The 12,477-nt window shown below is 34.6% G+C and overlaps 1 protein-coding gene across 1 annotated transcript in view; it reads right to left on the bottom strand.

Annotated features, from left to right (window-relative positions):
- cnga1b (cyclic nucleotide gated channel subunit alpha 1b) overlaps window positions 1-12,477 on the bottom strand; it is an 85,951-nt gene that overhangs the window by 40,283 nt on the left and 33,191 nt on the right. Inside the window, 1 exon segment of the mRNA XM_052460706.1 lies at window positions 11,003-11,178. Coding sequence (XP_052316666.1) covers window positions 11,003-11,178 — 176 coding nt within the window.

Raw genomic sequence — 12,477 nt, 5'->3', positions numbered from 1 at the left:
GAGTTGTTATATAGAGGTGTTATAGAGGTGTTATATAGAGATGTTATAGAGGTGTTATATAGAGGTTTTATATAGAGGTGTTATATAGAGGAGTTATATAGAGGTGTTATATAGAGGTGTTATAGAGGTCTTATATTGAGGTGTTATATAGAGGTGTTATATAGAGGTGTTATAGAGGTCTATCGAGGTGTTATAGAGGTTTTCTATAGAGTTGTTATAGAGGTGTTATATAGAGATGTTATATAGAGTTGTTATAGAGGTGTTATATAGAGTTGTTATAGAGGTGTTATAGAGGTGCTATATAGAGGTGTTATAGAGTTATTTACAGAGTTGTTATATAGATTAATATAGAGGAGTTATATAGAGGTGTTATATAGAGGTGTTATAGAGGTATTTATATAGAGTTGTTATAGAGTGTTATATAGAGGTGTTATATAGAGTCTTATAGAGTTGTTATATAGAGGTGTTATAGAGGTGTTATATAGAATGTTATAGAGGTGTTATATAGAGGTTTTATTTAGAGGTGTTATATAGAGGAGTTATATAGAGGTGTTATATAGAGGTGTTATAGAGGTGTTATATTGAGGTGTTATATAGAGGTGTTATATAGAGGTGTTATAGAGGTCTATCGAGGTGTTATAGAGGTTTTCTATAGAGTTGTTATAGAGGTGTTATATAGAGATGTTATATAGAGGTGTTATAGAGGTGTTATATAGAGGTGTTATAGAGTTGTTACAGAGTTGTTATATAGATGAGTTATATAGAGGTGTTATATAGAGGTGTTATCTAGAGGTGTGATATAGAGGTGTTATATAGAGGAGTTATAGAGGTGTTATATAGAGGTGTTATCTAGAGGTGTTATAGAGGTGTTATATAGAGGAGTTATAGAGGTGTTATATAGAGGTGTTATAGAGGTTTTATATAGAGGGGTTATAGAGGTGTTATATAGAGGTGTTATAGCGGTCTATAGAGGTGTTATAGAGGTATTATATAGAGGAGTTAAAGAGGTGTTATATAGAGGTGTTATATAGAGGAGTTATAGAGGTGTTATATAGAGGTGTTATATAGAGGAGTTAAAGAGGTGTTATATAGAGGTGTTATATAGAGAGTTATAGAAATTGTTATATAGAGTTATAGAGGTGTTATATAGAGGGTTATATAGAGTGTTATATAGAGTGGTTATAGAGGTGTTATATAGAGTGTTATATAGAGTGTTATAGAGTTGTTACATAGTTGTTATATAGATGAGTTATATAGAATGTTATAGAGGTGTTATATCGAGTGTTATAGAGGTGTTATATAGAGGTGTTATAGAGTGTTATATAGAGGTGTTATATAGAGGTGTTATATAGAGGTGTTATAGAGGTGTTATATAGAGGTGTTATATAGAGGTGTTATATAGAGGTGTTATATAGAGTTGTTATAGAGGTGTTATATAGAGGTGTTATATAGAGGTGTTATATAGAGTTGTTATAGAGGTGTTAAAGAGGTCTATAGAGGTGTCATAGAGGTGTTATATAGAGTTGTTATAGAGGTGTTATATAGAGGTGTTATATAGAGGTGTTATATAGAGGTGTTATAGAGTATTTATATAGAGGTGTTATATCGAGGTGTTATAGAGGGGTTATAGAGATGTTATATAGAGGTGTTATATAGAGGTGTTATATAGAGGTGTTATAGAGTTGTTATAGAGGTGTTACATAGAGGTGTTATATAGAGGTGTTATATAGTTGTTATAGAGGTATTTATAGAGGTGTTATAGAGATGTTATAGATAGGTGTTATATAGAGTGTTATAGAGGTGTTATAGAGTTATTATATAGAGGTGTTATAGAGGTGTTATATAGAGGTGTTATATAGAGGTTTTATATAGAGTTGTTATAGAGGTGTTATATAGAGGTTTTATATAGAGTTGTTATAGAGGTGTTATATAGAGGTGTTATAGAGGTGTTATATAGAGTTGTTATAGAGGAGTTATAGAGTTGTTATATAGAGGTGTTATATAGAGGTTGTCCGACAGCATGGACCAAGCATCACGTCCTTCACCCTAACTACTGTGTTATAGCTGCATTATAGAGGTTGTCCTATAGCATGGACCAAGCATCACGTCCTTCACCCTAACTACTGTGTTAACTACTGTGTTATAGCTGCGTTATAGAGGTTGTCCTACAGCATGGACCAAGCATCACGTCCTTCACCCTAACTACTGTGTTATAGCTGCATTATAGAGGTTGTCCTATAGCATGGACCAAGCATCACATCCTTCACCCTAACTACTGTGTTAACTGTGTTAACTACTGTGTTATAGCTGTGTTATAGCTGTGTTATAGAGATATAGAGATGCTATATAGAGGTGTTATATAGAGGTGTTATAGAGGTGTTATATAGAGTTGTTATAGAGGTGTTATAGAGTTGTTATAGAGTTGTTATAGAGGTGTTATATAGATGAGTTATATAGAGGAGTTATATAGAGATGTTATAGAGGTGTTATATAGAGATGTTATAGAGGTGTTATAGAGTTGTTATATAGAGGTGTTATAGAGGTGTTATATAGAGGTGTTATAGAGGTGTTATAGAGTTGTTATAGAGGTGTTATATAGAGGTGTTATATAGAGGTGTTATATAGAGTTGTTATAGAGGTGTTATATAGAGGTGTTATATAGAGGTGTTATATAGAGGTGTTATAGAGGTCTATCGAGGTGTTATAGAGGTTTTCTATAGAGTTGTTATAGAGGTGTTATATAGAGATGTTATATAGAGTTGTTATAGAGGTGTTATATAGAGTTGTTATAGAGGTGTTATAGAGGTGCTATATAGAGGTGTTATAGAGTTATTTACAGAGTTGTTATATAGATGAGTAATATAGGAGTTATATAGAGGTGTTATATAGAGGTGTTATAGAGGTGTTATATAGAGTTGTTATAGAGGTGTTATATAGAGGTGTTATAGAGGTCTTATAGAGTTGTTATATAGAGGTGTTATAGAGGTGTTATATAGAGATGTTATAGAGGTGTTATATAGAGGTTTTATTTAGAGGTGTTATATAGAGGAGTTATATAGAGGTGTTATATAGAGGTGTTATAGAGGTGTTATATTGAGGTGTTATATAGAGGTGTTATATAGAGGTGTTATAGAGGTCTATCGAGGTGTTATAGAGGTTTTCTATAGAGTTGTTATAGAGGTGTTATATAGAGATGTTATATAGAGGTGTTATAGAGGTGTTATATAGAGGTGTTATAGAGTTGTTACAGAGTTGTTATATAGATGAGTTATATAGAGGTGTTATATAGAGGTGTTATCTAGAGGTGTGATATAGAGGTGTTATATAGAGAGTTATAGAGGTGTTATATAGAGGTGTTATCTAGAGTGTATTTATAGAGGTGTTATATAGAGAGTTATAGAGGTGTTATATAGAGGTGTTATAGAGGTTTTATATAGAGGGGTTATAGAGAGTGTTATATAGAGTGTTATAGCGGTCTATAGAGTGTTATAAGTATTATATAGAGTTAAGAGGTGTTATATAGGTGTTATATAGAGAGTTATAGAGGTATTTATATAGAGAGTTATAGAGGTGTTATATAGAGGTGTTATATAGAGTTAAAAGGTGTTATATAGAGTGTTATATAGAGGAGTTATAGAGGTGTTATATAGAGAGTTATAGAGGTATTATATAGAGAATTTATATAGAGTGTTATATAGAGTGAATTTATAGAGGTGTTATATAGAGGTGTTATATAGAGGTGTTATAGAGATTTGTTTACATAGTTGTTATATAGATGAGTTATATAGAGATGTTATAGAGGTGTTATATCGAGGTGTTATAGAGGTGTTATATAGAGGTGTTATAGAGTGTTATATAGAGTGTTATATAGAGGTGTTATATAGAGTGTTATAGAGTGTTATATAGAGTGTTATATAGAGGTGTTATATAGAAGGTGTTATATAGAGTTGTTATAGAGTGTTATATAGAGTGTTATATAGAGGTGTTATATAGAAGTTATTATAGAGGTGTTAAAGAGGTCTATAGAGGTGTCATAGAGGTGTTATATAGAGTTGTTATAGAGGTGTTATATAGAGGTGTTATATAGAGGTGTTATAGAGTATTTATATAGAGGTGTTATATCGAGGTGTTATAGAGGGGTTATAGAGATGTTATATAGAGGTGTTATATAGAGGTGTTATATAGAGGTGTTATAGAGTTGTTATAGAGGTGTTACATAGAGGTGTTATATAGAGGTGTTATATAGTTGTTATAGAGGTGTTATAGAGGTGTTATAGAGATGTTATAGAGGTGTTATATAGAGGTGTTATAGAGGTGTTATAGAGTTATTATATAGAGGTGTTATAGAGGTGTTATATAGAGGTGTTATATAGAGGTTTTATATAGAGTTGTTATAGAGGTGTTATATAGAGGTTTTATATAGAGTTGTTATAGAGGTGTTATATAGAGGTGTTATAGAGGTCTATCGAGGTGTTATAGAGGTTTTCTATAGAGTTGTTATAGAGGTGTTATATAGAGATGTTATATAGAGGTGTTATAGAGGTGTTATATAGAGGTGTTATAGAGTTGTTACAGAGTTGTTATATAGATGAGTTATATAGAGGTGTTATATAGAGGTGTTATCTAGAGGTGTGATATAGAGGTGTTATATAGAGGAGTTATAGAGGTGTTATATAGAGGTGTTATATAGAGGTGTTATCTAGAGGTGTTATAGAGGTGTTATATAGAGGAGTTATAGAGGTGTTATATAGAGGTGTTATAGAGGTTTTATATAGAGGGGTTATAGAGGTGTTATATAGAGGTGTTATAGCGGTCTATAGAGGTGTTATAGAGGTATTATATAGAGGAGTTAAAGAGGTGTTATATAGAGGTGTTATATAGAGGAGTTATAGAGGTGTTATATAGAGGAGTTATAGAGGTGTTATATAGAGGTGTTATATAGAGGAGTTAAAGAGGTGTTATATAGAGGTGTTATATAGAGGAGTTATAGAGGTGTTATATAGAGGAGTTATAGAGGTGTTATATAGAGGGGTTATATAGAGGTGTTATATAGAGTGGTTATAGAGGTGTTATATAGAGGTGTTATATAGAGGTGTTATAGAGTTGTTACATAGTTGTTATATAGATGAGTTATATAGAGATGTTATAGAGGTGTTATATCGAGGTGTTATAGAGGTGTTATATAGAGGTGTTATAGAGTGTTATATAGAGGTGTTATATAGAGGTGTTATATAGAGGTGTTATAGAGGTGTTATATAGAGGTGTTATATAGAGGTGTTATATAGAGGTGTTATATAGAGTTGTTATAGAGGTGTTATATAGAGGTGTTATATAGAGGTGTTATATAGAGTTGTTATAGAGGTGTTAAAGAGGTCTATAGAGGTGTCATAGAGGTGTTATATAGAGTTGTTATAGAGGTGTTATATAGAGGTGTTATATAGAGGTGTTATAGAGTATTTATATAGAGGTGTTATATCGAGGTGTTATAGAGGGGTTATAGAGATGTTATATAGAGGTGTTATATAGAGGTGTTATATAGAGGTGTTATAGAGTTGTTATAGAGGTGTTACATAGAGGTGTTATATAGAGGTGTTATATAGTTGTTATAGAGGTGTTATAGAGGTGTTATAGAGATGTTATAGAGGTGTTATATAGAGGTGTTATAGAGGTGTTATAGAGTTATTATATAGAGGTGTTATAGAGGTGTTATATAGAGGTGTTATATAGAGGTTTTATATAGAGTTGTTATAGAGGTGTTATATAGAGGTTTTATATAGAGTTGTTATAGAGGTGTTATATAGAGGTGTTATAGAGGTGTTATATAGAGTTGTTATAGAGGAGTTATAGAGTTGTTATATAGAGGTGTTATATAGAGGTTGTCCGACAGCATGGACCAAGCATCACGTCCTTCACCCTAACTACTGTGTTATAGCTGCATTATAGAGGTTGTCCTATAGCATGGACCAAGCATCACGTCCTTCACCTAACTACTGTGTTAACTACTGTGTTATAGCTGCGTTATAGAGGTTGTCCTACAGCATGGACCAAGCATCACGTCCTTCACCCTAACTACTGTGTTATAGCTGCATTATAGAGGTTGTCCTATAGCATGGACCAAGCATCACATCCTTCACCCTAACTACTGTGTTAACTGTGTTAACTACTGTGTTATAGCTGTGTTATAGCTGTGTTATAGAGATATAGAGATGCTATATAGAGGTGTTATATAGAGGTGTTATAGAGGTGTTATATAGAGTTGTTATAGAGGTGTTATAGAGTTGTTATAGAGTTATTTATAGAGGTGTTATATAGATGAGTTTATATAGAGGAGTTATATAGAATGTTATAGAGGTGTTATATAGAGATGTTATAGAGGTGTTATAGAGTTGTTATATAGAGGTGTTATAGAGGTGTTATATAGAGGTGTTATAGAGGTGTTATAGAGTTGTTATAGAGGTGTTATATAGAGGTGTTATATAGAGGTGTTATATAGAGTTGTTATAGAGGTGTTATATAGAGGTGTTATATAGAGTGTTATATAGAGTGTTATATAGTTGTTATAGAGATGTTATATAGAGTGTTTATATAGAGGTATTTATATAGAGTTGTTATAGAGGTGTTATATAGAGTGTTATATAGAGGTGTTATATAGAGGTGTTATATAGAGTTGTTATAGAGTGTTATAGAGGTGTTATAGAGTTGTTATAGAGTGTTATATAGAGGTGTTATATAGAGGTGTTACATAGAGGTGTTATATAGAGTGTTATATAGTTGTTATAGAGAGTGTTATATAGAGGTGTTATATAGAGGTGTTATATAGATTAGTGTTATAGAGTTGTTATAGAGGTGTTATATAGAGTGTTATATAGAGAGTGTTATATAGAGTTGTTATAGAGTGTTATATAGAGTGTTATATAGAGTGTTATATAGAGTTGTTATAGAGTGTTATAGAGTGTTATAGAGTTGTTATAGAGGTGTTATATAGAGGTGTTATATAGAGGTGTTACATAGAGGTGTTATATAGAGGTGTTATATAGTTGTTATAGAGGTGTTATAGAGGTGTTATAGAGTTGTTATAGAGTGTTATATAGGAGTTATATAGAGATGTTATAGAGGTGTTATATAGAGGTATTTATAGAGGTGTTATAGAGTTGTTTTATAGAGTGTTATAGAGGTGTTATAGAGGTGTTATATAGAGGTGTTTATAGAGTTGTTATAGAGGTGTTACATAGAGTGTTATATAGAGGTATTTATATAGTTGTTATAGAGGTGTTATAGAGGTGTTATAGAGTTGTTATAGAGGTGTTATATAGAGAGTTATATAGAGATGTTATAGAGGTGTTATATAGAGGTGTTATAGAGGTGTTATAGAGTTATTATATAGAGGTGTTATAGAGGTGTTATATAGAGGTGTTATATAGAGGTTTTATATAGAGTTATTTATAGAGGTGTTATATAGAGGTTTTATATAGAGTTGTTATAGAGGTGTTATATAGAGGTGTTATAGAGGTGTTATATAGAGTTGTTATAGAGGAGTTATAGAGTTGTTTTATAGAGGTGTTATATAGAGGTTGTCCGACAGCATGGACCAAGCATCACGTCCTTCACCTAACTACTGTGTTATAGCTGCATTATAGAGGTTGTCCTATAGCATGGACCAAGCATCACGTCCTTCACCCTAACTACTGTGTTAACTACTGTGTTATAGCTGCGTTATAGAGGTTGTCCTACAGCATGGACCAAGCATCACGTCCTTCACCCTAACTACTGTGTTATAGCTGCATTATAGAGGTTGTCCTATAGCATGGACCAAGCATCACATCCTTCACCCTAACTACTGTGTTAACTGTGTTAACTACTGTGTTATAGCTGTGTTATAGCTGTGTTATAGAGATATAGAGATGCTATATAGAGGTGTTATATAGAGGTGTTATAGAGGTGTTATATAGAGTTGTTATAGAGGTGTTATAGAGTTGTTATAGAGTTGTTATAGAGGTGTTATATAGATGAGTTATATAGAGGAGTTATATAGAGATGTTATAGAGGTGTTATATAGAGTTGTTATAGAGGTGTTATATAGAGGTGTTATATAGAGGTGTTATATAGAGGTGTTATATAGTTGTTATAGAGATGTTATATAGAGGTGTTATATAGAGGTGTTATATAGAGTTGTTATAGAGGTGTTATATAGAGGTGTTATATAGAGGTGTTATATAGAGGTGTTATATAGAGTTGTTATAGAGGTGTTATAGAGGTGTTATAGAGTTGTTATAGAGGTGTTATATAGAGGTGTTATATAGAGGTGTTACATAGAGGTGTTATATAGAGGTGTTATATAGTTGTTATAGAGGTGTTATATAGAGGTGTTATATAGAGGTGTTATATAGAGGTGTTATAGAGTTGTTATAGAGGTGTTATATAGAGGTGTTATATAGAGGTGTTATATAGAGTTGTTATAGAGGTGTTATATAGAGGTGTTATATAGAGGTGTTATATAGAGTTGTTATAGAGGTGTTATAGAGGTGTTATAGAGTTGTTATAGAGGTGTTATATAGAGGTGTTATATAGAGGTGTTACATAGAGGTGTTATATAGAGGTGTTATATAGTTGTTATAGAGGTGTTATAGAGGTGTTATAGAGTTGTTATAGAGGTGTTATATAGAGGAGTTATATAGAGATGTTATAGAGGTGTTATATAGAGGTGTTATAGAGGTGTTATAGAGTTGTTTTATAGAGGTGTTATAGAGGTGTTATAGAGGTGTTATATAGAGGTGTTATATAGAGGTGTTATATAGAGTTGTTATAGAGGTGTTATATAGAGTTGTTATAGAGGTGTTATATAGAGTTGTTCTAGAGGTGTTATAGAGGTGTTATATAGAGGTGTTATAGAGTTGTTACAGAGTTGTTATATAGATGAGTTATATAGAGGAGTTATATAGAGATGTTATAGAGGTGTTATATAGAGGTGTTATATAGAGGTGTTATATAGAGGTGTTATATAGAGGTGTTATATAGAGTTGTTATAGAGGTGTTATATAGAGGTGTTATATAGAGGTGTTATAGAGGTGTTATAGAGTTGTTATATAGAGGTGTTATATAGAGGTGTTTTAGAGGTGTTATATAGAGGTGTTATATAGAGGGGTTATATAGAGGTGTTATATAGAGGTGTTATAGAGTGGTTATATAGAGGGGTTATATAGAGTGTTATATAGAGGGGTTATATAGAGGTGTTATATAGAGGTGTTATAGAGGTGTTATATAGAGGTGTTATATAGAGGTGTTATATAGAGGTGTTATATAGAGTTGTTATAGAGGTGTTATATAGAGGTGTTATATAGAGGTGTTATAGAGGTGTTATAGAGTTGTTATATAGAGGTGTTATATAGAGGTGTTATAGAGGTGTTATATAGAGGTGTTATATAGAGGGGTTATATAGAGGTGTTATATAGAGGTGTTATAGAGTGGTTATATAGAGGGGTTATATAGAGGGGTTATATAGAGGGGTTATATAGAGGTGTTATAGAGGTGTTATATAGAGGGGTTATATAGAGGGGTTATATAGAGGTGTTATAGAGCGGTTATATAGAGGGGTTATATAGAGGGGTTATATAGAGAGGTTATATAGAGGTGTTATAGAGGGTTATATAGAGGGTTATATAGAGGGGTTATATAGAGGTGTTATATAGAGGGGGTTATAGAGTGGTTATATAGAGGTGTTATATAGAGGGGTTATATAGAGGGTTATATAGAGGTAATATAGAGGTGTTATAGAGTGTTATAGAGGGTTATATAGAGGGTTATATAGAGGGTTATATAGAGGTGTTATAGAGGGTTATATAGAGGGGTTATATAGAGGGGTTATATAGAGGGGTTATATAGAGGGGTTATATAGAGGTGTTATAGAGGGGTTATATAGAGGGGTTATATAGAGGGGTTATATAGAGGTGTTATATAGAGGTGTTATAGAGGTGTTATATAGAGGTGTTATAGAGATGTTATATAGAGGTGTTATATAGAGGGGTTATATAGAGGTGTTATATAGAGGTGTTATAGAGTGGTTATATAGAGGGGTTATATAGAGGGGTTATATAGAGGGGTTATATAGAGGTGTTATATAGAGGTGTTATAGAGGTGTTATATAGAGGTGTTATATAGAGGGGTTATATAGAGGTGTTATATAGAGGGGTTATATAGTGGTTATATAGAGGTGTTATATAGAGGTGTTATATAGAGGGGTTATATAGAGGTGTTATAGAGCGGTTATATAGAGGGGTTATATAGAGGGGTTATATAGAGAGGTTATATAGAGGTGTTATAGAGGGGTTATATAGAGGGGTTATATAGAGGTGTTACGTAGTTATAGAGGTGTGGTCCTTCTGTAGCTCAGTTGGTAGAGCATGGCGCTTGTAACGCCAGGGTAGTGGGTTCGATCCCCGGGACCACCCATACGTAGAATGTATGCACACATGACTGACTGTAAGTCGCTTTGGATAAAAGCGTCTGCTAAATGGCATATATTATTATTATTATTATATAGAGATGTTATAGAGTGGTTATATAGAGTGGTTATATAGAGTGGTTATATAGAGGTGTTATATAGAGGTGTTATATAGAGGTGTTATATAGAGGGGTTATATAGAGGTGTTATATAGAGGTGTTATAGAGGGGTTATATAGAGGGGTTATATAGAGGGGTTATATAGAGGTGTTATATAGAGGTGTTATAGAGGTGTTATATAGAGGGGTTATATAGAGGGGTTATATAGAGGTGTTATAGAGGGGTTATATAGAGGGGTTATATAGAGGGGTTATATAGAGGGGTTATATAGAGGTGTTATAGAGGGGTTATATAGAGGGGTTATATAGAGGGGTTATATAGAGGTGTTATATAGAGGGGTTATAGAGTGGTTATATAGAGGTGTTATATAGAGGGGTTATATAGAGGGGTTATATAGAGGGGTAATATAGAGGTGTTATAGAGGTGTTATATAGAGGGGTTATACCTCCAGGTCCAGCAGGTTGTCCTTCATCAGGATCTGCCGTCCCTTCTCCTCCAACATGGCTTTAGCATCAGGATACTCCGACAGGGCCTCCATGAGGTCGTCTTTAGAGAGGCAGAACAGGTCAGAGTACCCAACACTCCTGATGTTAGCAGTCCTCCTGTTTCCAGCCCTGGAACCTGGTATCAAGTGAAGCGCAGAAACAACTTTGTGAGTTGAGGAATCTTTACGTTCGTATCCAGCAGCAGATCAGGAGACAATACAGCAGAAATGAAGGAGTGGAGCCATGTTTCCAACTCTGAACCAGTCTGAACCAGTCTGAACCACTCTGAACCAGTCTGAACCAGACTGAGTTGTCCTCAGGTGTTCCTAACTATGAACCAGTCTGAACTAGTCTGAGATGTCCTCAGGTGTTCCTAACACTGAACCAGTCTGAGTTGTCCTCAGGTGTTCCTAACACTGAACCAGTCTGGGTTGTCCTCAGGTGTTCCTAACACTGAACCAGTCTGGGTTGTCCTCAGGTGTTCCTAACACTGAACCAGTCTGAGTTGTCCTCAGGTGTTCCTAACACTGAACCAGTCTGAGATGTCCTCAGGTGTTCCTAACTCTGAACCAGTCTGGGTCGTCCTCAGGTGTTCCTAACTCTGAACCAGTCTGAGATGTCCTCAGGTGTTCCTAACACTGAACCAGTCTGAGATGTCCTCAGGTGTTCCTAACTCTGAACCAGTCTGAGATGTCCTCAGGTGTTCCTAACACTGAACCAGTCTGAGATGTCCTCAGGTGTTCCTAACTCTGAACCAGTCTGGGTCGTCCTCAGGTGTTCCTAACTCTGAACCAGTCTGAGTTGTCCTCAGGTGTTCCTAACTCTGAACCAGTCTGAGATGTCCTCAGGTGTTCCTAACTCTGAACCAGTCTGAGATGTCCTCAGGTGTTCCTAACTCTGAACCAGTCTGAGATGTCCTCAGGTGTTCCTAACTCTGAACCAGACTGAGATGTCCTCAGGTGTTCCTAACTCTGAACCAGTCTGAGATGTCCTCAGGTGTTCCTAACACTGAACCAGTCTGGGTCGTCCTCAGGTGTTCCTAACACTGAACCAGTCTGAGATGTCCTCAGGTGTTCCTAACACTGAACCAGTCTGGGTCGTCCTCAGGTGTTCCTAACACTGAACCAGTCTGAGATGTCCTCAGGTGTTCCTAACTCTGAACCAGACTGGGTCGTCCTCAGGTGTTCCTAACTCTGAACCAGTCTGGGTCGTCCTCAGGTGTTCCTAACTCTGAACCAGTCTGGGTTGTCCTCAGGTGTTTCTAACTCTGAACCAGTCTGAGATGTCCTCAGGTGTTCCTAACTATGAACCAGTCTGGGTTGTCCTCAGGTGTTCCTAACTCTGAACTAGTCTGAGTTGTCCTCAGGTGTTCCTAACTATGAACCAGTCTGAACTAGTCTGAGATGTCCTCAGGTGTGCCTAACTCTGAACCAGT

The sequence above is a fragment of the Oncorhynchus keta genome, chromosome 13, assembly GCF_023373465.1.
Source record: "Oncorhynchus keta strain PuntledgeMale-10-30-2019 chromosome 13, Oket_V2, whole genome shotgun sequence".
NCBI lineage: Eukaryota > Metazoa > Chordata > Actinopteri > Salmoniformes > Salmonidae > Oncorhynchus > Oncorhynchus keta.
The sequence above is the reverse complement of the archived record's forward strand: the minus strand, read 5'-3'. Positions and strand labels throughout refer to the sequence as shown.